The sequence below is a fragment of the Tenrec ecaudatus genome, chromosome 2, assembly GCF_050624435.1.
Source record: "Tenrec ecaudatus isolate mTenEca1 chromosome 2, mTenEca1.hap1, whole genome shotgun sequence".
NCBI classification, from domain to species: Eukaryota; Metazoa; Chordata; class Mammalia; order Afrosoricida; family Tenrecidae; genus Tenrec; species Tenrec ecaudatus.
The window spans coordinates 114,117,752-114,144,222 of NC_134531.1; the positions used below are offsets into that span (position 1 = coordinate 114,117,752).

Genomic DNA, 26,471 nt, shown 5'->3' on the forward strand with positions numbered 1-26,471 from the left:
CCAAGAGAAAAGTTCAATTCCTAACCAATGCACCTCAAGTGCAGTCACCTGCCAAGGAGGCTTGTGTGTAGCTGCGACGTGAATCAGGTCTCAGAGGAACTTCCGCATAGGCAGAAAGGCCTGGCAGTCTACTCCCAACAAGCACGGCTGTCTGATTCCGCACAGATTATGGGACTGGTGTAGCGCCAGGCAGTGCTTTGTTCTATTGTGCAGGAGGCTGCAGTCAGGGGCTGAGTCGTCAGCACCTAATAGCAACCCCAGACACAGTAGGCCTCCATCTCAGTCTCAGCCTGCTCCCACAGTCTTCCACGTTCTCTGCAGAAAGTGGAGCACCGTTTGATTCCATCAGCCCCATTGTTAAGGCTGAAGACCCCCCAGGACCCGCCCTCTCTCCAGTCTCATCTCATCTCATGTCTTTCACATGCCCTGATCCCGGCTCACCTGCTGCTTCATCCATCCCCTCACTCAGCCTGGTCTCCTGTCTTTCCCAGAACTGGTCTTCCAACTTCTGCCCATCTGTCAAACTGCCAACAAAATACCCACGGCCACCCCCACAACAACATAGCCTAGCAGTGCTGAGGGCTAGGTACTGGCCTGCTAGCTGCAAGGTCAGATATTCAGCTCCTCCACAGGAGGAAAATGAGGACATCTGTTCTCAAAAAGATGAGCAGTCTCAGAAACCCTAGAGAGGGCTACCATGTGTCTTTACTCCCATAAAGATTTATCGCCTCAGAAACCCACGGGAGCAGCTCAACCATTTCTATAGGGTTGTTATGAGACAGAATCAACTCACAAAAGCAGCCTTATGAGATAGACATTTTATTATTTCTTCTTGATCCACAGAAAAACTGGTTCTAAGTTTGATGCACCCCAACTCAGGATCTATAGCTAATAAGATCCGAGACTAGAGTGGTGCAGATATCTTACCTTCCTCAGTAGATTATATATGTCCTGGGAATGGTGTGGTCCCAGCCTGTGGCTCATCTCACACCTGGGGGCTCCATAATGCTTGTGGGCGGGGAGGAGGATGAGCAGGAGCCTCTGCTCCAAACCAGACTTATTGCCATCGAGTTGGCTCTAACTCATCGCCACCCTATAGGGCAGAGGAGCACTGTCCCTGTGGGGTTCTGAGTACATGACTCTTTACAGGAGCAGAAAGCCTCGTCTTTCTCCTGAGGAACAGTTGGTGGGTTTGAACTGCTGACTTTGCAGTCCAACATCTACACCACGAGGGGTCCCAGTAACAGAAACTGAAAGGGAGCTCCTTCATCTCATCTAACATTTTTCACCCCAAGAAAACAAGTTGTATAAACCCATTCATTTTCTCAATTCTATGTCCCCAGAATTTTTTCCCGGTGTTAAAAAAAAAGGCAAAGACAGAAAGGAGATGTTCAACTAAATGCAATTTTAAAAGACTGATTAACTTATTCCCCACTCCATCTCCAATCCATATTAATGATAATCTGTGCAATTTTAACAAAAACTCCTTTCCTTGAGAATGATCACACTTGTGAGGGGAAAAAGAAGATGAAGGTTCTGACATAAGCTAGAAATTACTTTCTTGCTTTTTCCTCCCAGCAAGAAAAAGAAGAGTCAAGACTCAGTCAGGGACTGTTCCATCAAGTCCCTACACATTAGCTATGCTCAGCACCAACCCAGAGCCTGCCTCGCACACATCTCGTTTGATCAAAATGGAAACCAGGGGTTACAGAGGTCAGACAATGATAAATGTCCCAGAACATAAATAATAAAAACAAGCCACCAGGTCTCACAAGCTAACATTTTAAAATGTAAAATCCGATTATGTTTACCAAGGGAAAGAAGCAAAGCAACCATACTCTAACGGCGCTTGTCACCATTCATTCTCTACAAGCAATCAGACACAGCACACGTCTGATCACAAAGAACCACATCAGTCTGCCACACCACAGCCAGAGAGAACAAAGGGCACAAGACCTCACCAAGAAGCAGGAAACCTAGTGCCCAGAATCTTGGTCATGAGGTGTCAGCAACTGGGACATCAGCTGTAAGACAGGGAGAGCCTTTATCTGGTCATTGAACATTTGTCCACTATGCACGTTCCATCTATGTCACAGCAGAGACAGCCTGGAGAGTGTGAGAACACAAAATAAAGGAGGTCTGCCCCTAACCTTGAGACACTCACAGCCAAGCACACGTACACAAGCACACAAGCATACTATGTGAGGTAATAACACCAACAGGATGAATATGTACAAGATAACAAAATTATGTACAAATAAAATTAACTCTGCAGGGTGAGTGAATCTAAGAAGGCTTCCAGGGCGATAAACCTCTGCACTGTGCCTTGGGGAGGGGGAAGAAACCAAGCTTTCTCATAATACAGAAATAAGGAAGATCAGGGTTCTATTTTTAAAAAGAAAGAAAAAGATTTCTACATGCTCAACTGCTCTGAAAACAAATGGGTCTATTTTTAAGTGACAATATAGAATGGAATACTAGAAGACCTTTAGAGACAAGTATTAAAATGAAATCAATTCTGTCCAACATCTACCAAGTATTCAACTAAACCCAACTCAACTCCATGGCTAACAAGTTGATTTCAACACCGAGACCCTGTATGACACAGCCCCACAATGGGGCTGGTGAGTTTGAACCACCGAACTTGTGGTTAACAGCCCAATGACAACCCAAACAGTTTGGGTATCACTGCACCCAAACAGCTTCTAATACTTAGCTAAGAAACCAATATTCACAGAAGACTACCAAAAAAGGAACTGGCCCATTCAGTCTTACCTGTGGGTGGGTGGGGGTGGGAGGGGGAGGAGACAGGGAAGACAAGCTGCACCCTGCCAGTTCGACCTGGGCGCTAACATGGGAGATTTTTCAAAAGTATCCTTTGGTGTGAAGTCATCCTCCCTGCTAAGAAGAAATAGCCCTATCTCTCTCTCAGGGATGCTCACTCTGCAGGAAAAGCTCAAGGGCACAGCACCACTCTGCGATAACCTTGCTCTAGAGAAAGTGTATCTGTCTGGAGCAGCACACTTGCGGTTGAACTTTATAACTAGCCAGAGTTTGCCTGTGAGATAGTCACATAAAGTCTCATCTTTCCCTCTCTCCTTTTTTCTACTGTTCAATCCTATTCTCTCTCTCTCCCACCTTCCCTCTTGCCCACTGCCCCTCCTCTCCCACTTCCCTTACCTACCACCTATTTTGGATTTATATCCTGTGGTTGGTATATCATCTGTTGGACTGATTTTGTTTTGTAAGACAATATTGATAGCAACCAAAGCAGACCTTGTTCTAGCACCCCAATTTCATAAAACCTGCTTCCTAATCCGATAACATGCTGTGCTCTGGATACCCAGTTCCCAGGGGGCCTGAGCACCTGCTTTGGCTCTGATCCTTCTCCCAGGTGTAAGATGCAAGCAGTTAGGTATATCTTGGCACTTCAGACTTCTCAACCTTGATAACTGAACTTGTGTAACTCAGGGCACAATGGGCAGCGAGGCAGAAGTTCATTCTTACCCTCTGCCAGTCTTGGCGAAACATCCTAGGTTTCTTTCAAACACCTTGGATGACAATTTCTCAGTTTCCTCGGTAACAGTCCCAGAACTGGATTTTAAAACTCTAACACTGTCCAGTAAATCAATGTCCTAATTTGCATACGATATGGGTTAAATTTGAGGTCCAACCTCTCCTTTGACAACTGCTCTTTTGGAGGGGCATTAACTGTAGAATGAATGCAAAGAAAATAAGAATAAAGTAAGCACAACAGGAAATGACTAAATGATGTTCTCCACCTTATTCCATGTTGGGTGTACTGATTTTCCTTTGGGGAATTTAAGAATACTACATTCATATTTAATAAGATTTTCTGTAGGACCAAGAGAAGGCCTTAAATGCACAGTGTTCGTTGATACAACAAAAATGTCCTCTTGAGCTATAAAGAGAGGTGACAAAGTCTCTAAGGGATGCTAGAGTCAGAAAGAGCTCCAAAAAAGGTGCCACAGGTAATTCTTGAGTTAGGGCTCAGCACAGGTGCCCTGGCAGTGTTGTGGGTTATATATTGGGCTCCCAGCCACACGGTTGGAATTTCAAAACCAGTCCTAGTTTAGGGAGAAAGTCAACGCTGTTAGCGCCTGCAAAGATGCACCCTTCCAGAAACCCCAAGTAGGCTAGTCAATGGCAGTGGGTGGGTTTGGGTTCAACACAATTTTTACATGTATTTCACGAACCCAGGATGGTAATGATAACTATTTGTTTTCCCAATGTCTGAAGCCAACACAGGCTCCCTACCCACATAGTGTGCTCCGTTGTACACAAGGTTGATAAGTGTCAGAACAGCTTCCACGGCATCTAACAATAAAAACAAACACCACATTCAAAGGCGTGTTCCTTGGTAGGAATCACAGCTGCTCCAGGACCGCAGGAGAAACCACTGTAACGAACTATTTTGCAGCAAGACAAAAACAAGGCCCTGACACTGGGATGGTTGACCGTGAGAGAGGAAAAATCACAACTGGGCCCCCTTTTCCAGCCAACGTGGATTTCGGTGGTTCACTGTTGGTCCACCAGGCATCTCATACAGTGGCCCTGGACCCAGAGACTGCCAGGGCCCTCACTTCTCACCCAAAGACCACGGCACAACTCTCAGGGTTGTGAAAGCAGTAGCAGTAGTAACTGTTGTTGTGAAGAGCCACTGAGTCCATTCTCACTCATCCTCTGTACAACAGAATGAAGCCCGGGCTGTTCCTGCCCCAGCCGTCTGTTTTGTTTGAGCTCACTGTTGCACATTAAATATTTACTATGTGCCAGGCACTGTTTTATCTTCAAAACCCCCAAACTCATTGCCATGGAGTAGATTCTGACTCACAGCGACCCTACAGGACAAGCTAGACCTGCCCCTGAGGCCTTCCAGACAGTAAGTCTTCAGAGGAGTAGAAAGCCTCATCTTTCTCCTGTGAGGTGGCTGGTGGTTCAGACTGCTGACCTAGCAGTTAGCAGGCCAAACTGACTCATTTAATCCTGTTTGTTTACCTTATGAAGAAACAATGATTATGATACCCATTTTTATTAACCATTTTATTGGTGGGTCTTACAAATCTTATGATAATCCACCATTCAATTGTATTAAGCACACTTGTCTATATGTTGCCATCAACATTTACAAAAGTCTTTCTACTTGAGTCCTTGGTATCAGATCCTCTTTTTTCCCTTCCTCTCCCTTTCCCGTTTTTTTTTTTTTTTTTTTTTTTTATAAACTAGGAAATGGAGCAAAACAACCTGGCCAAAAGTATAGGAACCAAGCTAAGAAACAGAACACTTCTCTCTAGTTTCTAACCAGTTCGTGTAGCTCTGTTTCAATCTTCTTACTCTCCTTCACCAAATCCTCCCTCTCTTTCCTGACACTACCAGGATACACAATTCAGTGGTGTTGCTGCTGTTCCACAGCAGTCCCTCCATCACCTGCTGGTCATGTCTTCATTTCCCTCGGTATTTATCACTCACTTGAAGTCACCCCAGGATCCTTGTCCCTGCTCCCTCCCTACTATCCATGGAGGGGCAGGCGCGGTGGGGGGGGGGCAAGAACTCTCTCTCTGCCTCCACCTCTCTTTCCAACTCTCTCTCTGCTCATCACCTGAGAGGCTGCAAATGACTGAAGACCCCAAACACACAAGCACTGGTGGGTTATTTTAAATTCTTTGTCAATGACCTCGGGGTCCAGGCTCAGTACTAGCCAGCAATCCTACTATATTTTACTGTCTCACATACTCTCTTCGGACTCCAAACCCCCAACGCTCCTCCAGATTCTCACTCTTGCTGACGGCTGGCTTCCTTTTCCATGGAGAAAATTGAAGCTGCCAGACTGGAACATAAATGTGTCTGCACCACATCAAGCACCCTGGATCTGTGCTTACGTGCTTTGTCTTCTCTCCCCTTACCACGGTGAGCAGTTCACAGACCTAACGAAGGAAACTCCACATCAACTCTTCCCTTCTCATCTATCCAGAACGTGACTCCAGCAACTGCCCACTCTCTTTCCTGCTCCATCAGTGCGCTCCCTTCTACACACCCATTCCTCCCAGAACCTGAGCCTTTCTTTCTCCCATTTAAAACGAAATACTCCTTGACCCCCACATCTGCCCCTTCCTGCACTTTAAAAGATCTTAAAGCCAAACAAAACCCTGTCTTACACTGTCTCTCCTCTCTATCCTCCCCCCCCCCCCAGGTCTACTTCAGTGCTAGGTGCAGTGTCCACGAAATCCAATGACAGATGCTCCATCCTCATCCATTTTCCTGAAATACTTGTCTACCGATTTCTAGAACCTTATTCCGTCTTGCTTCTCCTCCTTCTCGATTAGCCACATTTTCACCATCTCCATTGCTTTTTCCTTGTTTTCTCCATAACTAGCAAGGGCTGGATCCTTACGTTTACATCTTACATTGAAAACTCGTGGTTTTCACTGTCGTCCATACCCTGACAAGGTCCCAACACTTTGCATTTGACTATTAAACAAGAAGCTAGAGAGTCACACCTGCCCATGCATGCTGGAAGAAAGAGCTGGCAATCAGCTTCCAGTTCGCAGTGAAGAAAACCCTGTGGAACAACTGTGCTCTGAAGCGGGCGGGGGTGCCAGCTGTCTGAACTGACTTGATAGCGAGGGGCTTTGACTATACTGGCAGCACTCAAATTTATCGCCAGACTAGACTTCTTCCCTCACGCCAACTGGCCATTTCCACTCGGATGCCTATGCGAATCTCACCGTCTCTATTTGCAGAAGGGGATGACTCCTCTCCCTTCAAAACACCTGTCCTCCTCCAGGCTGCGGCATCTCAGTAAACCAACCACTCTCCCTCCTCCAGGCTGCGTCATCTCAGTAAACCAATCACTCTCCCTCCTCCAGGCTGCGTCATCTCAGTAAACCAACTGCTCTCCTTCCATTGGCTCGGTCACCCCGTTATCTGATGGCCACCTCTTACCTTCTTCTACCCCGTTAGTCCGATGTTAAAAGCATACACAGAGTCCGAGACATTCTCACCACTCCCATCATGACCACCCAGGTCCAAGCAGCTATCACCTGGATTGGTGAGGGCGCTCCTTTGATGTGTCCCTGATTCTGATCTTGAACAGAAGGAAGATCCCTTTATTCTTCTGTCCCATGCCTGTTCCAGGAGCTCCTCTTCTTACCCAGAGTAAAACCCAGGTCCTTACAATAGCCTGTAAGGTCCTACATGATCTGGCCCCACTGCCTTCAAATTATGTGCTTTTGGAATGAGGCAGTGGGAAGCTCTGAAGAAAAGAGTTGGTGGAAGCCTGAGGGCCCTCAAGGAGGGGATGACGAGGACCCAAAGGACAGCTGAGGAAAACCTACTGGCATCAGGACCAAACCCTCTCAAAATCTATAGCCATGGAGGAGATTCCGACTCATGGTCAGCCCGTATGACAGGGTAGAACTGCCCTTATGGGTGTCTGAGACGTTTCTCTCACGAGTGTAAAAGTGGTTTCAAACTGCTAACCTTGCAGTTAGCAGCCCAGCATAACCACTACACCACCAAGAATCCTTTAATAGTAGAAACAAAGTAGTAGAAACAAATTTAGCAGCACTGTTGCTACAACAGTGTGTGAGAGTGTGTGTGTGTGGGGGGGGGGGGGAATGTACCTAATTAACTGAAAGATCCAAAAAGAAATTTTCAAACTGACTGCTGAAATCACTTATTAGCCAAAATTCATAATTCAAAAAAAATGTACATATGTCTCCCTCCCCCTGCAAAAAAATTGCCCAATTCAGACTATTTCCTGGAACACCTCTCTTCCTGGAACCAATCATAGAGAAACAGGCAAACAAATCACTTTAGCTTTTAGTACACGCAATATAGTACTTGAAATTGTGTTAAAATGAAGACAAAATAACATAGGAAGCAGCGTTTTATTAGAAGACTACTGGCATCGCCTAGTCAAATCACTTTTTATATTCCTGGAAAAAATCTGCGTCAGAGTCAGAATAAGGTTAAATAGAGGTCAACCTATCAGAGATTTGCATCAAAACCCGAGATTTAAAGAGAGGGGAATAAAAAACCTTGTGTCCTATAATCATCAAGAAAGTGTCTAGAATCATTAACTCTCAAATCACAGTTTTCCCTACGGACATCAATCAACTGTCTGAAATTCCATCCCTCAGAGCTCGGTCTGATTTAACTAGCAAGAAGGCAGTGTCATAAAATGTTCCTAGTACGGAAACACCGTGTAGTCCTTGCACTTAAAAAACTAAGAAAGTGTGGGTCGCCTATGTTATTGACACAGGACCTTAAGCGTACCTGCATAGTTGGTTTTATGTACACATATATGAGGGTATGCACATGTTGCAGCTTCTACCATTCCTGATCATCTTGTTTTCAACTTCATTCCTAATGCCGCGACCCTTCCATACAGTTCCCCATGTTGTGGTGACCCCCAACCATGAAGTTATTTTCATTGTGACTTCATCACTGTCATTTTGTCACTGTTATGAATCAGGCGACCCCTGTGAAAGGGTCTTTTGACCCCCAGGTTGAGAACCACTGATCGTCAATGTTTTCTCCTGACCACACACTGTTGGTTAAACAACCACAACAGCATAATTAAGAATGAACCTCGGCCAAAGTAGGAACCCAGGCCCTCACCTCTCCTGAAGCGAGAAACAACACAATGAAGAAAGCAGCAAGCTAAAAGCATGGGACGATTCGTGACATGGGAAGATGCACGTGCAACCCCTATTCTCAGCCACTGAGAGGGAACAAAGGACTAAGAAAGAATGAACTTCAAGATGCGTCATGAAGATGACTCTAAGCAAATCTAGGTCCTTCGAAAGCACTCCTGAATCCACGTCAAAATCCACACAAGCAACAAAGAAACTGAAGAACCATCAAAGCCTGCTCCGTCCTCTGCTGCAAACAAAACAGACCCATTCGAAACAAAACAAAAAGAAAGCATCTTTTCTTCTTAGAAGACACGGTTGGTCAACTACAGAGAAGTAAGGGCTGGAGGGGGGTGGGATCTACTATTTATTTGATGTACTGTTTATTGTGTATAAACTTGCAAACAATCATTGGATTCACATACATTCAACTGGCGGGGATGCTGATGCTTGCTATGTGCAGACAAGTCCATTTAAATGCATAGTAAGCCTAGAGGACACAGACAAGCACACCTTTCTCCTGCAGTGTCTGCGAGGCTCAACCCACCCCAGCCAAGTGCTTAACCACTGGGCCCCCAGACCTCCTTACTAGTGACATCACCCATTACCCATAGGTGGCGAGCTGATTCCAAACTCAAGAGTGACCCGCTACGGAGCCACCTGAGAGGAAAAGGGGGAAAAAATAATTATGAAATGCTGAGTTCGAAAGATGTCATGAAAATGACTCTCAACACAGTCAAGGCCTTCAAAAGCATTTCTAATGCATGTCAGAGGCTAGAGCTGTCCCGTCATGTTTCCAAGCTGTAAATTTTTACAGAAGCAGTCTGTCCCAGCTTTCTTCCCCAGAGTGGCTCAAGGATTAGAACTGTTGATCTTTCAGTTAGCAACTTAACTTGAATCCAAATCTTCATACAACACACCATTGTCTACCACACACTGCATGTGTGACTCCAACGAGACAAGAGTATTCTGAACAGCTATCTGGTAACTGTACAACCACCACTTACCACCAGGTCCGACTACCAGCCGATGTACCTCATGCACAATACACATTTATCAGCGGACGCTTGCATATTGCTGTGGTGCTGACCAATGTTCAGGAAATCATCTAGACCAGTGTTTCTCAACCTTTCATACAGTTCCTCATGTTGTGGTGACCCCCAACCATAAAATTATTTTCAGTGCTACTTTATAACTGTAATTTTGCTGTTATGAATCATAATGTAAATATCTGATATGCAGCATATATTTTCAGTGTTACAAATTGAACATAATTAAACATAATTAAAGCTTAGTGATTAATCACAAAACAATATGTAATTACATACTGTGAAATACTTATGTGTTTCCCAATGGTCTTATGCAACCTGCCAAAGGGTCATTTCACCCCCAAAGGGGTCACAACAGGTTGCGAACTGCTGAGGTAGATAAAGATGAACTGGGAAGAAAGGCCTGTAGCTATACTTCCCCAAACCTTATGGATCAAAAGGGTCCAAATTGCCACCACTCACAGGGTTGGTGTAAGGCTAGGCAGTATTTCATCTGGATGTGCACTGCCAGTCAGGAGCAGACTCAGCAGCAGGTAACAAGAGCGCTGGTGGAACAGTGGGTTAAGCACTGGGCTATTAACCTAAAGGTCAGCAATTTGAACCCATTAGCCGCACTAGGTGAGAAAGATGAGACAATTTGTTCCTGTAAGACAGTCTTAGAAATCCCAGTGGTCCTACTGGATTGATTGGGTGATGTTTTCCATTTGTTTGTTTGTTTTTACAATAACAATTTAAACTACAGGAGGAGCTTTTTTTTTTCTTTTTCTTTTAAAGAGAAGGCCACAGGTTCTTAGAGAAAAACAGAAAAATAAACTCACTGCCATCAAATCGATGCCAGCTCATAGTGACCCTACAGGGAAGGGTAGGTAGAACTGCCCGTGAGTTTCCAAGACCGCATGTCTTCTAGGAGTAGAAAGCCCCACATTTCTCCCCTGAAGAGGGCTGGTGATGATCTTTTGGGTCACAGCCCAATTCATCACCACTATGCCACCAGGGCTCCTCAGCAGGGCAATGGGTTGCAAACAAGACAGAGGGGGGCACACTTACCCAAGCACTTCCCCATCTGGCTGCTTATGTGGTCTAAGCCTGAGTGCTCTCATCCAACAAATATTCTGAATCACTAACTTTACAGTGACAGAAGTTGGCAATATAGCAAAGAACGGGGCACAATTCCTCCCCTCAAGGAGTTTCCAATCAACGGGAGAGTTTATTCAATAAACAAATATAAAGCAATGGGAAAGATAAGAAGCTTAAGGTACTCCTGAGGGGCAGTGGAAGGAGACATGGAATCTGGGTTGTCAAGGAAGAACGGGATGTAAGCAGATAAACAGAGAAAAGGGGAATACAATAAAATAGTTGAGGTGAAGCAGCGGTATACATAAAACCTTCACACAGTACAAAAGCAGGTGAGTTACTAGTGGTAGTTCAGTGAGGCTCTAAAGTACCTGGGAGGCTCTGGTGGAGGATGAGTGGGGAGAGTGAAAACAAGAGAGATGTTGCAAGAAAAGCTCAAACACAAGCAGCAATCTCATCTCCTGAGAAGAGTCCTGGGGGCAGGGAGGAGCACATGTTGGGTTGCCAACAGCAAAGCCAGCAGTTTCAAAGTTTCCAGCAGCTTCAAGCAAAAACAGAGCTGAGGCTTTCTACTCCCATCTACTCTCGGAAATCCACAGGGAAGGACCACCTGGTCGTGTAGGGCAGCTGTCAGCCAGAAATTGCTCGATGGCAGTGAGTTTTGCTATATATCTTGAAAGACTTCCAATGTCATGTAAAAGATTCAGATTTTCCCTTAAGGATGCAGCTAAGAAATTTTAAGTTACAGAGGAGACACATCATGGGCAAAATATATCTGAGAGGTATAAGACAAGAGATCAGGCAGAAAACTTTGAGAGAAACCTACACTAAACTGATTAATGTGACTAAATGTTCCTACACACAGGGGTTCCCCTACAACATCTGCTGTCCAATGTTAGTTTTTTATAGCTTATTTATTAATAGTTCCTTTCAGTCCCTTTGAGTCTTCTTAAAACCAAACAAAAGGCAAACTTAGTAAGTAAAAATATCTGCCTTGAGCCATATGCTCTTTTAAGAATTGCAATCAAATTGACAAAAGCAACCTGAAAAGTTAGACAGGAATCATAGGGTGTGGTGAATTCCTCATAATGGGGGAAGAAAACGTAGAAAAATAAGGTAAAATGGTTACACAGCCTGAAGAATGTAATAAATGTCTCTAAATGGTATAAGTAGAAAAATTTTTTACTCTGATTTGCATGGTAAATTATTTGTCCCTCTATTAATGACTGAAGCAGGCAGAACTTGGTGACTGGTGAGAAAGAAGGAGTTAGGACCTAACCGGAGCAGTCAGGTGGCTAGGAATGGTATTTACTAAGCTTTTCAAGTAGATGGAGATTTGAGGATCGCACAAGCAAGGAGTAGTTTTAAGGGATTTAGTAGTTCCCAGTCCCTCAACTTGAAGATATGCCGTTCTAAAGTGCCTTCCTAAAATGAACCCAAGGGCATGCTATTCTCCTTGCCCACCACACGCCCTTCTCTAATTCTCCTCCCCAACTGACAACCAAGGATGTTGTCTTGCTTGGATCAACACAGTCCAGAGATGAAAAGATGCCACCTATTGGGTAAATCTGCTAACCAAGACCTCTTTAGAGTACTGAAAGGCAAGGATGGTATTTAGAGTAGTAAGATGTTCCTGACCCTGAACCACGGTATTTTCAATGGCCTCCTCTGTAAGACTGAAGAACAATCAATGCATTTGCATCATGGTGCTGGGGAAGAACACTGAAAGTACCAGGGACTGCTGAAAGGACAAACCAATCTGTCTTGGAAGAAGTACGGCCAGAGTGTCCCTTAGAGGCAAGGATAATGAGACTTTGTCTTATGTACTTTGGACACGTTGTCAGTGGAGACCAGTCCCTGGAGAAGACATCCTGCTGATTAAAGTAGAGGGGCAGCGAAAAAGAAGAAGGCCCTCAACAAAACGGACACAGAGGAACAACTGTGAGGGTGCCACAGTCCTGGCAGAGTTTCGTTCTGTAGAGCACCGGGTTGCCAAGAGTCGGAGCCAGCTAGATGGCACCTAAAAACATCTGTCCATCCATCCATCCAAGTATCTATCTATCAATGCTTCACTGGGTTTTTGTTTTTCCTTTAGAAAATTCAGCCTCAGGACAAGGCTTCGTGCTTTTCTCATCTTATACATATTTCTGGCAAGGCTAAGAGAAGGTGTTGTTAGAAGCATGGTAGTTCAGTGCATGCTGCGTTGCTCTGAATTCAAATGCAGTACAGAGTAAGGCAGCAGAGGGAGTGATGAGTCTTACTTAATGAGTTTACAACGCTCATTCTCCAGCTATTAACAAAATGTGCAGGGCTCCTGGAGAAAAGTACTATTAAATAAAACAAATTAAAGTGCTGGCTACATGGACTGAGGGTAGACCTATGTCATCTAGGTGACATGTGTTTCATCTATCTGTCTATCCGTCTTAGAAACAGAATTCCAAAGTGAAATACTTTTCGCAGGCACGTGTTTGATTTAAGTGGACAAATAAAACGTCTTTGATGGAGAGCAAACCAATTTGGCCGAGTGGTTTGCTAACAGCTGGCTTTCTTGGACATTTTCCATAGATGGAGTGAACGAAACCTGCATATCCAAGACTGTGATGAAAATAAATACAGGGTATAATTAGACAGAAGCAGTTTATTTTTTTCTAATGCTACCACTGGCAAAGTATGTTGAAATTTAAAATGTTTTAAATTTTTTCTAACACTTTCTGATGACACTGGATTAAATCTGGTGCTTCTAATGAAAAGGAGGGGGGAGGGTATGATAATCATTTGGTAAATCTTAGCAAAACATTTCAAAGTATTTCCCCCCAGAAATTTTGGCTCTGAACTACTACAATGACAATAACACATCAGGTAACTTCAAATTCATTGATTTTTAACTAAACTGAAAGAGATGCAATTGAGGGTTCACAAAAACAATTTTAAATAGATCACTACCGTATATATTCATGTATAAGCCTGCCTGAATTTCAGCCAACACACCTAATTTTACCACAAAACTGCATTAAAAACGTGCTGAAAAACTCGGCTTATACTTGAGTATACACAGGGATTTAAGGCATTGAAAGAATTGAGAGATTATGCTTCATCAAAACAACTTTATCAAAATAACTTCTTTTTCTAGCCATCTACTTCAGTAAATAGTATCCAGATTTAGAAAATTAAAAAAAAAACAGAAATAAAATTGTTGCTAAGGTCTATCTAACCTCAGCAACGGAGTAAAACCACCCAGGAATATAAGTACTTATTGAGAAAAAAAAGAAAAAAACAAAAAGCGTTACTCATTTCACTAAGAAATATTTCCCAATAAATGGTTATTTTATATTTAATAATTTATCAAAATGCATAACAATTCATTAAATGCATTCAAGTGACCATGGGAAATACCCCCGTAAGGTTCGAGGACAATGAGAACCTTAAGGGTTAAGAAAATACATATTTTTACATTTCCATTTAAATGCTTACTTCTGTTATAAAGGTAGCTGTACTAGGAAACAACATATTTTATAATAAATACATATAAAGAGAAAATTTTATAGAGAAAGTAAAATACAAATGTAAGGAGATCAAGAGAATCAGGAAAAAGACCTGCTTTTTAAACGAAGGGTCTGCTCACATGTGTATATAGTTTAAAGGCACTACCTTAATACATGCCTGCTGCATTTGTCTGCCAGCAGTTCTTCCCCCACGCCCCTCGCCCCGGGAGCTATTTTCCCAACCTCTACTGTCCCAATTCATGGTGCATTTCGGATCACTATGAGTTTTAATCAACTCAATAGCAGTGGGTTTGCTTTCAGGTTTTACAAAAATGCTTCCCCAGGGAGAGAGTGGTTGCAAGTAATAAAAATACAGTAATGGTGAGTATGAAATTGACACTGTACATACAGTGGGCACAGTTAAGGGTGAAGCAGTGATTTGATTTTGTAATGTCAATATTTATAAGAAACCAGAGAGTTACATCTATTTCAACTTATCACCAACATAGTCAACTTAAAAATGTGCAAATTTAAGGTTTTCTGAAATCCCTGCAAGCACTGCGCAGAGAAACATGAGAAGAAAGGTTTGGCGAGGAGGGTCACTTCAGCGCCGAACACACTGCTTGATGCATTTGCGGAGCAGTCAAGGAAGAATAGCGACCATTCATTCAAATCACTACTCTAGATGCTTTATATAAATCCCTCCAATCCTCACTACCACCCTCCTGGTAGGAGGTGGGGAGAGGGTGGAGCAGGTTGCTATGGAACAGATCGATGGCACCCAGCAGCAGCAACAACGCTAGCCTATGAAGTGAGCACTATTACTAACCCCATGTTACAGACGGGTAGACTGAGGCATAACTATCCAGCTCACAAGTAGTAAAAGTCATATTTGAAGCAAAACTAACTGGCTCTACAGTCTGTGTTCAAAGCAATGCATCATGAGATGTCTTAGAGATACAAGGTTTGAGGGCCATTAGCCCATAGATAGTAATTAAAATCAGGGAGTAGAAAAAATATCCAGGAAGATAAACATATATTCATCAGTTGAAAAATAAGCTTCAGTACTGTGAGTCCCTAGGAAGGTGCTTCTTGCATTCTGTCCCAGACCCCCTGGGCTCTCAAAAGCCCTCCCGCACAGATTTTTCTAGGTACTTTTCAGATATTGTCATCAATCCTCCCATCCTCTTGCGACATTTACAGTGCTGTTCATAGTCTGTCTCAGAAGGTCCTCCTGCTTTTCGTTCTTTGCATGTTGTACCTCCGTCAGATGCTTGAAGACGCCTCCGATAGTTTCAATGCACAATAATCCACGTGACACTCTGTTTTGTTTCTTTGTAAAAGGGCTCACATTGTCACGACACATCTCCTCAGTCATTCTGGTGTTTGCCAGAACATAAAATCAATGGCAGAAAGTGAAATCTCACACACATGGCAAATACAATAAATCAGGATGCCCAGACTCCAGAGCACTGCTACTCCTGGCTGCAAGCACAGTGTTGCGCCTGCCTGCAAACAATCAGTGAGTGAAAGTTATTACTGCTCAGAGCATTCGAGGGCAGTGAGGAAGATAGAAACATATACAACTTCATTTATATTTTCAAGGAAATTAGGAAATCAGAGAAAAATTGTACCCAAAGAGGTAAATGCATTAGGTACTAGAGAGTAAGAGCATAAAGAGAATTGAGCTGAAAACCTGATGACTACCAACATTTTAAGAGACAGGGAAAGAAAAGAAAGGGAAAAAAGAACGAATATAATAAAAACCAGAAGAAACCTTGGAAAGAGAGAAAATAAGAACATGGCTCCATGGGAGCAATGTAAGATGTTCGGAGCAGCAAGCACGTGTGTGGGCAGAAAGGGCAGGTAAGAAAAGGGCGGGATAACATCCTCTGAGCTCTGCAACCACGGCCCCTGAGGAGGCTCAGGGGTGTGACAGGGATCCAAACTAGAGAATGACGGCGTCTTGGGAAGTGGGCTAAGCCCACATGGATGAAGCCCACCAATATCCGTGATCCAAGGACTGTAAATTATAATATAAATCCAAAGGAGGGAATAGTATCAGAGCTTAAATTGTGGGAGTCTGTTGTGCAGAAAGTTATGGAAGACAGTGAAAGCCAAAAAAAAAAAAAATACATCTGCAGGATTTACACAGGGAATGAGCCTCCTTCTAACGATAATTATACCCTGGTTATCAGACAGAGAGTAGTAGAGAGACGACTATAGTAGATTGAAATGATCGAACTTGTTTGAACGGCGAAAAGCTTGTCATTTGATCTCCCTGCCGATGTACTGTGGGCTTGATCTGGTGTGTAATACTGTCTGGTTTGGTTTGTTTTTTTCCCCATACTGGGGTTTATCTCTATTGTACTTTATCATTGTTGGTAGCCTTCTTGAGTATTTGTTATGTGCTTTTCTGATTTTTGGTCTATGAAACCCAGGACAGGTAAATCTATAGCGACAATTACTAAAATAAGGATTCCTGGGGGCTATGGCGAGGAAGCTAGGGAGCTGGTATCAAGGAGTTCAAGAAGGAAGAAAACGTTTTGAAACGGATTTCGCTAGCATTTGTACAACACTGATATGATTGAGGGGAGACAGCACTAATGAAAGAAAATGGAGACAACGAATTTAGCCAAGGCTTTTCAGAAGGTTAGGCGTGACAGAAAAGGAGGCAGGTAGGGCAGAAGAGAGTATGGGAAAGAGGAAGGGTGGATTTTAGATGAGAGAGACTTGAACATGGCCCAAACTGATGGAAAACAGGAACTGGAGAAGAAAAGACGCCTGTGAAGGTAACAAGCCAGCACACCGAGTCACTGGGACCCTTCCCGTGTGCTAGAGAAGGAGAGAAAGCCTAAGAAGAAGGAGCGGGGTTAAGCGTGGGAGACACAAGACATGGGGGAGCTGCTACCTAATTGCTTTGTCTCCGTGGAGCACCACATGGTGGAGAAGGGTGTTTACAAGTTGACTGGATCTGCCTACTACATGTTTACCCCTTCTGGGGCTTCCCAATAAGGTAACGGCTCTCACAACCTGATTCTCAAAGCCAGGTTGATTTCCACATTCTGCAAAAATGTCTAATTATCTAAAACTGCAGCTTTTGAAAGGGTAATCTGTAAAGGAGACTCAAGTGCTAACCTTAATATAAGACATAACAATCACTATTAATTTTAAGGTGAGAAGTATTGAGATACCACATATCCTTATTATTGCTTTCAATATTAACAAAACTCATCTTCAAAGAGCCTCCAAAGGTATTTAAGAGATCCAGAGCTTACTTGATTCTCTCTCCCCTTTCCAGATGGTTGCCTTCTTCCCCTAGCTCTCTGGTTTGTGTTTCCAAAGAAAGTCATCATTTACTTTCCTCCATCTTAGTTTCGAGAAATGCCTTCTACACGTTAACACCCTGAAATGCACAAAGAGCTTTCATCTATCTCCAATTTGATCCTACTTGACAGGGAATGCATCACTATTCTCCATTTACAGATGTGGAGATCAAGAAGCATTATGTGTCTTTCCCTCAGTCACACATCCAGCAAGGAGCAGGAATAGATCCAAACCTGCCTGTGACCCCAAAGCAGTTACTTTCTGTTACATCACACTCTATTAATGATGACTTCTGCACTTACTAATTCACTCACTCTCACTCACTCTCTCACTTACTCTCACTCACTCTCTCACTTACTAATTCACTCACTCTCACTCTCTCACTTACTAATTCACTCACTCTCTCTCACTCTCTCTCACCCTCTCTTACTCTCACTCACTCACTCACTCTCTCACTTACTAATTCACTCTCTCTCACTCTCTCACTTATGAATTCACTCACTCTCTTTCCCTCTCACTCTCTCTTACTCTCACTCACTCTCTCACTTACTAATTCACTCACTCTCTCTCACTAACTCTCACTCTCTCACTCACTCTCACTAAAAAAAAAAAAAGATGACTTCTGAAAACCAACCCAAAAGGTTGCTCAGGGTCCTTCCAAGCCTTAGGTAATTTCAAATTCACCCAGGTTCTTTTAAGTACAGTAGTCTGTATTATAATTTCAATGCTGTGTCTATTATTAATAGCTCTCATCAACCCTCTCCAATATAGAGATCCTACTAAATAACCTTGAAAGAGAAACCAATATTGCTTTTTCCCATCACTCTCCTACTCATCCTACTTTATTCTTGCAAAATAAAACTACATGTTTTATAGGCACCTGGGGGTGTTTACAGAAGCTAAATGCTGGGGAAATCCTTAGCATCGGCAGTAGTAAGAGGTATGGTATTCAGGGAACACAGTAACACAGTCTCCTACAACTAGGGTGCACTGTGTGTGCACTCACACACATATATATGACATGCCTATATATACATATACATACATATAATCCATATAAATAAGCAAAGACTACATAGTGTTTGCAAATTATCTCTGTTTCATGAGTCTACAAATTCAAGAGGCAAAAATTAGTTTCTTTCATGTTATTTGCATCAAACAACATGTAGTTCATAAATTTTCCTTTTAGGTATGTCATGTTCTTTTCTAATTTTGTAAAATCCTCATCACAATCACTATAATGAATGCTAAACCTTGTAAGAGGAGACTTGGTGGTGTATAGAATTTACACAATGGGCTACTAACTAAAAGGTCAGCAGTTCGAAACCACCAGCCAATCCATGGGAGAAACATGAGGTTTTCTACTCCCATAGAATGGTACAGTCTCAAAATCCCAGTTGAACATTTCCCTATAAGGGTCCCTATGAGTCAAAATCAACTCAATGGCAACGAGTTGGACTGAAACCTTACAAGTAAAAGTGGGGGGTGGGGAATGTCTTGGTTGTTACTGTAAACTCTCCAAAACTTCTAATCAGCCTCACTAAACTAAGTGCTAATTCTTCTGCAACAATTCACATTGTTCCAAATGCTCTAGCTTTTCACATTGTTCTTCTTTAAAAAGAAAAAAGCAGAATGGTCTATATAATTTTAGCAAGACAGTCAATCTTTACAGACTGGGTCTGATATACTATCTAAGATCAAATTAACTATTTTTCTCTATTAGGAAACATGCTATATTAAAAATGAATATAAGATAGCTTCTATGGTCTTCAATTTAACTCTTCCGCACACATTTACACTTGTGCTACAGTGACTCACAAAGTGGATAGGAGAGAATCCTGTGAACTTCTGAAATAGCCTATTCTCTTTCTTTGAAGTGTGAATTTAATGACTGCTAATCTTTAGACAGCTATTTCTCTGTGCTGAAAGTTAACTAACACCTAATATTCTACTCCTACCTTGTGAAATTCTCCTGCTAAACAGAACAGATTATGAAACCAACTGGAGAAAAATCACAAGTTATCACCATCAGTAATATTCCATTTGTCTGCCTCTTCTCATCTTAGCACATTTCTGGGGTTAAGGCATGGCAGCACACGCAGACTTTTATCAGCTCAGCTCTCAAGATAGCATTCCTCACTTAATGGGCCCAAATGACCCAGCAGAGGCTGAAGGGTACGGATGTAGCAAGAGGAGGAAAGTCAATTTCAAAAGGAGTTGTACGGCATGAAAAATAACAGGTAAGTCCTTTAGGATACTTTTAACGTAGGTGCAGGAGCATTTTGCCTTAAGACGGTATCTACCCTAGGTTAAGAGTTAAGATCTTTCTTCTACTAAACCCAAAGTCACACTAATGAATATCCTTCCCTCACTCAAAAATCATCACCTCTAAGCTCTTTCCTTTTTTCATCATCCAAGAGACAGCTTTTCAGCCCCATAAACATATCAAATCTATAGGTTTCGAATAACTTTCCCCACCCAACTACTCAGGCAGACCTTCTGGGTTAACCCTGGTGAGTATTTTGGCATCAGGCTCATGAATAAGAACACCCTACTTATTTATTTGCTTAGCCAACTTTAAAATTTAGACAAGCAGCTTTTTATATTGGATAGCTCTCTTAACTGTTTACTTTCTTAGTAAAGGAGGAATATCAGTCACTTGAAGAGACTACACACTTATCTCTTCATATATGTGTAATGGCTTATCAAGTGCCTTTACTAATACGAATGAAAAGCACTCTGCTTGATGTGGTTACAAACTGGAACCTATGTAACATTTAAGCATGTGCCCTGCGAATCTGCAGACTTTGGGCGAAGTTATCAGGGAAAACATTCGTCCTGCTTTCTAAGTCATCATTGCATTCAAAGAGACCCGTCATCTAGAAGCACGTCAGGGAGGGTCAGAGATAGAATGAGATTTATAAGCAGAGAAACATCACATGAAGTCATTGTACTCACCGTCTGATGGCTTCTGTCACAGTAACGCAGCCCAAAATAATCTATCTCCACCAGGTTTGTGTGACGGAATACGTGGTCAAGGACAATGGCACCTTTAGTGGACTTCTGCAAAAAGAGTTGTTTTTGTTAGCAAGATGTTTTCGTCAGTAGGCACACGCACCGTGCTTCTCCTTTATTAGTAGCTCAGTTCACAATGAGAACAGTTTTATTAGCCCAGTTGCCACAATCACAAGGACACGTGTGCTGTAAAGTGTACAATAATAAAGAAGGTGGGTTTGGGCATTCACAATACTGTAATTGTTAGCTGCTGCCATGTCCATTCTGACTCAGGGCCCCACATGCGCAGCACAGAACTGCCCCATGGGTGTCCCAGGCTGCCACTTTTCAGGAGTAGACTGCCACCTCTGACTTCCAAGGCACCTCTGGGTGGGTTTTGAGTAATGCCAGTTTCTTTTCTTACAGGGCTGTGGATTAGCATCAGGACAAAATTCTTCTTTTAAGAAAGATACCCTTTCATATGAAAAGCATCTAATACTTCCTTTCGCTAAAATCCCAACATCTTTAAACAAAATCTATTTCACCTCTATCATTACATCACACAATTGAGACAGAAGATATGTAAAATTAAGATAATATGTTCTTCTTAGTCCTCAAATAATAAATCTACAGATTAAGTGCCCTTGTGAAGATATTTTACACCCTCTCCCTTAAGCGCAGACTTAAAGAAAGCACTTCCTGGGATGCCTTTTAAATGCTGGCACGATCTAATACTCTGATCCCTCCCTTTTTCCTCCCACTCTGTACACAGATTCTTTACATTAAGATTTTCATCATCTGGCATATGAAATACAAATTATTCACTCACATAAAATAAACATTTAATTAGCCAGCACTCTTCCCCATGCCACATTAATCTTCAAAAATCATCCGTTCCAAGGTTCTGTGTACAGATAGAGATTTTTCCTGTATTTTGCCCACTGTTGGCAGGGGTCACCAGGGAATAAAAGAATTCCCTGAAAAGTCACAGCTGTGGTAAGAAACAACGGTTTTGATTCTTCGCACCGTCCCCAGAGAATAACCATGATATGCCTATTTGTGTAGTGAGTACTCAAGACTGCACTGCTTCCCACTATCATGACCCCAGTTCTACCACACAAATTCGGCTAGACCAGAGCATACATACATGGGTACAGATAAGAACTGGAAACAGGGAATCCAGGAGAGATAAGCCCCTCAGGACCAATAGTGAGAACAGCCATACCAGGAGGAGGTGGGGGAGAAACGAGGAACCAATCACAATGATCTACATATAACCCCCTTCCAGGGGAATGGACAAGAGAAAAGTGGGTGACATTGTCAGTGTAAGACATGAAAAATAATAATTTCAAAATTATCAAGGGTTCATGAGGGAGGGAGGGAGGGATGGAGGGAGGGAGGGAGGGGGGGAAATGAGGAGCTAATACCAAGGGCTCAAGTAGAAAGAAAATCTTTTGAAAATGATGGTAACAAATGTGCAAAAGTGCTGGACACAATGGATGGATGGATGGATTGTGATAAGAGCTGTACAAGCCCCCAAATAAAATCATTTTTAAAAATAAAGGATTGCACTGCTTGCAGAAAGTAGTTTTTTACCATAAGGGTTTTCATGTTTTTTATGAAATGTGTTACAAAATGGGTAATGTGAGGTGATAAAGAAGCCCTGTCCTTGGCTTCTAAACAAAAGGCCAGGGGTGCTTCAAGCCTGTCTGGAGGTTGTGAAGGACAAAGGCCTGGCAATCTGCTTCTAGAGAGCTTACAGACTGCAACCCTATGGGCAGGACTCCTCTGTCACCGGGGAACCTATGGATCAGAAGACACCACGCAACCACAGCAGATGAAAAATGTACAGGCTAGAAATAGAACCACGTGTATTTTGTTTTTCTCCCAATTACTTTGGTTAAACTTAATTGGTCACTTTTCCAAAATTCATTAATTGTTTATAAGCAAAAAGCCCTTCCAGGAGTTTGTGCTACAAATCTGAGGCCACACCGCTTGTCAACAAGTCAATTGCAACTCAGACTGACCCTGCAGAACAGTGAAGAGCCGCCGCCCCCATAGGTTTTCTAAGGCTGTACTCCCTATGGAAGCCGTCTGCCACGTTTTCTCCTACAGAACAGCTATGGGCTCAAGCCTACCTTTCCGTGAGCTGCGGTTAAGCAGCATGAAGTTTTCTCCTACAGAACAGCTATGGGCTCAAGCCTACCTTTCCGTGAGCTGCGGTTAAGCAGCATGAACACTGCACCACCCAACCCACCCACTTCCATCAAGTCATAGTTCCGACTCAAAGTGACACTAAATCATTATAAGAACAAGTTGCCTCCTCTACCTCCTGTAGAGTAACTAGTAGGTTTAAACCACTGACACTTCCCCACCGCAGCACCGCCACAACTCCTTAACACCAGCTCTAGTAAACGTCTTTGTGCTCACAAAGCTGTGTATTGCTCTCTGGTAGAAGCCTGGAAGTGAAATGACTCATTTGAAGGACATGCACACAAGTACAGTGGGTTACTGCCAAAAGGATTGTTACATTTCAATCCACGAGAGTATACCCTTGCCAACATGTGGATTAAGCAAATATTTTCCAATCTGATTGAATAAAGAAAGGGGGGAGTGTAATTTTAATTTGTATTTTCCAGACTAATTAAAGTAAACACCTTTCCCAGCTCTTATCAACCAATTGTATTTCTTAGTTTTGGACTGGGGATAGTCAAAAATTTACAAGAAAATTCTCCAAAGTGCTTCTCACAGTTTTATTTAATGTACTGAGCTCTTCAATACATTTGGAAATTGTTTTTGCTCTTGGGACAAAGACCTAACTTGCTTCCAAATGAATAATAAGGGCACTACCATGTACCAAAACCCTATATTTTTCCCTGCCATCCCAAACAACTTCATCTCTGGATTCCTGGACCAACGCCCCAAGATTTTGATAAATACAGTTTAATTAATTTATTTGGTATCCATTACCCTTTTTCACCTGTTCTTTGACACTTTTCTCCAATAGAAGCAATTGAAACCCAGCTTGTCACTTTAATAAACAATTCTGTTGGGATTTTGATTGAGTTAAATTTAATTCAGTCCCTGTGAACTGAGAAGAAAGGTATCTGATTTACAAAATTGAAACCTGCGTGGTTTTATTATTTAATTTTCAAGGACATGTAGTAACTTTTCTTTCAGTAAGTCATGCAAAATGCCACTTCAGTTTTGTGACGGGCAGAATTGCCAAAATGGCCTCCAAAGAGGTCCTTCTCTAATCTGTGGAACCAGAGAATATGATGAAATATCATCTCTACAATTGTCTTGTTCGATCACACAATTGACCTTAAAATCGTGACATTATCTGAGTGGGTCTGATCTAATCCCATGGGTCCTTAAAAGTAAGCTGGTTTTTTTCCAACACACAAAGCAAACGAGGAAGGGACATAGTGGAAGGGACATCAGAGATTTCAAATGTGGGATGGGCCCTCACAATGCTGTCATTTACAGACAGAGAGGGGCTATGTGAGGAAGGAGTCAGAGTCACCTCAGGAGCTAAGGGGAGGTCCACGCTTATAGCCAGCAAGGAAAAAGGAAGTCACAAGGCATGGGTGCCACCAACAATCAGAATGACTTTGGACATGAAACACAACCAGCCATGTTATCCTGAGCCTCTGACCTACAAAATCATGGGATACTAAACTGTAATTTTTTATAGCACTAAATTTTTGAACTCAGAAGAAAAGCCTGACAGTCTATGTCCCCAAAAAGGCCATTAAAAACCCTATGGCATAAGATTTGAAAAAAATAAATAAAACTCTATGGAACAGACCTACTGCAATGCACATTGGGGATGTCATGAGTTGTTATCAAAATAGAAGTCTGTAGTCATTTATTATATGGTATCAAAAATTAATCTAGACTTATTCTCACTTTGTAGTTGTATTATTGCTATACTTTCTGTTATTGCTAATGAACAGGAAAGCAACCAATGCTTCTACTTTGAACTAACTCCTAGCCATCTTGCTCAATGTTTATCAAGGCAAAACAATTTACACATGTAATCTTTCCAGAAAATATTTTCTACAAAGAACAAGAGTTCTAGTTATTCTTTTTTAAAGTCTATCTCCAGTATGAATTTCTCTGTTCTTACAGCATTGGCTGAAACTTCCAATAGAAGGGAGGCTAGCAGATTGCCAAGACCTTGAAGGGGCCATCTGGCGATTCCAAGCAAAGAGAGCAATGATGGAGGTAGAAATATACCAAGCCACATGAAGACCGCCCAGAAGCAGAAGCTAAAGAGAGAAGGATCTTTCTCAAAAGCTGGTATAGGTGGAAAGTTCTGTTTTAAAGCCATGTCTTATTTACGTTGGGTTTTCTAGAAGAGCAAAATAAGTGTGTATATATATGCTCAAAAAGTTCACAGGATTTTTATATTTTATTTTCCCTCCAATCCTCACGAACCTTTTTGAAACTTCGTCTTGTGTCATTGCTACATGCTGTTGGGCTGGCTCCAACTCATGGCAGCCCTACATGCAAAAAAAATGAAGTACTGCACAGTCCTGTGCCAGCCTCACATCTCCATCCACAGATGAGCCCAATGTTGCAGCCACTGTGTCAATCCAACTTGTTGACAGTCTACTTTTTGCTGATTATCTATTTAACAAAGCATAATGTCCTTCTCCACAAACCGGTCTCCCCTTATGACATGTCCAATGTACATGACACAAAGTCTTACCATCCTTGCTTCTCAAGAGCATTCTGGCTATACTTGTTCCAAAACAGATTTGTTCATTCTTCTGGAAATCCAAGGTATATAGCAAATTCTACCCAACACTATAATTCATAAATTCTTCTCTAGTTTTTTTTCTAACTTTCCAAGGCATATGAGGTGATCAAAAATGTCACTGCTTAGGTCAGGAACATTTTAGCCCTCAAAATGATTTGTTTTGCTTTTAATATTTTAAGGAGATATTTTCCTGCATGTTTTCCCAGTGCAAAACGTTGTTTGATTTCTTAACATGTTTCTTCTTCCATGGGTATTGATTGTGGTTCCAAATAAAATGAAATTCTTGATAACATCATTAACACCACCCCCCCTTTATCAAGATGTTGCTTATTGGCCCAGAAGTGAGATATCTGTTCTCATTACATTGAGGTGTGATCCATGTTGAAATACATGGACTTGATCTTCTGTAAGTACTTCAAGTTATAGAGAGAATGGGGTCCTAACTGCTTGAAGATAAACAATCAGCAATCTAACTCAGAAGCAAAAAAGCCCACATGGAAGCACACCAGCCTGTGTGATCATGAGGTGTTGATGGGACCAAGTATCAGCCATCAAAGACTCAGAACAAAAAAATAATATCAATGTGAATAAGGGGAGCATGGAGCCCCAAAGCCTATCTGTAGACAATTGGACATCCCCTTACAGAGGGACACAAGGATACATAGACTGTAATAAGAGCTGTACAAGCCCCCAACAAAATGATAAGAAAAAGAAAGAAAATGTTGATGGCAACGTATGTACAAATGTGCTTGACACAATGGGTGGATGTATGGATTATGATAAGAGCTGTAAAGCCCCTAATAAAATGATTTAAAAAAGATTTAACAAAACTATTGCCAAGGTGGGGGGTAGTTATATAGAGAGATGTACTGTAGTCTAACAAGTCTCAAATGTACGGGTCACAAGCATCACGCTGGGGGGTTCTCCGAGTCACATAATTGTAGGAGCTGAATAACCTCAAAAGCACCTGGTCAGATGGCAGGCTGCTGGCTCACATTCCAAGAACCAGGGGTTAGAGGATTCACGATTGAGACAGCATGAGCTTTGCCCAAACATGCAAATATATTATATCCATGCCTCACACCTATGGAGCCTCCCCTTTCAACGGTTGGTCTGCTCA

At 42.3% G+C, this 26,471-nt stretch overlaps 1 protein-coding gene across 2 annotated transcripts in view; it reads right to left on the reverse strand.

Annotated features, from left to right (window-relative positions):
- The window catches only part of EPB41L4A (erythrocyte membrane protein band 4.1 like 4A), a 273,865-nt gene that overhangs the window by 148,422 nt on the left and 98,972 nt on the right, over positions 1 to 26,471 (reverse strand). For both annotated transcript variants that reach the window (XM_075541381.1, XM_075541380.1), the window contains exon 2: positions 20,548 to 20,652. In XM_075541381.1, the coding sequence (XP_075397496.1) occupies positions 20,548 to 20,652 (105 nt within the window). The remainder of the gene's footprint in view (positions 1 to 20,547; positions 20,653 to 26,471) is intronic.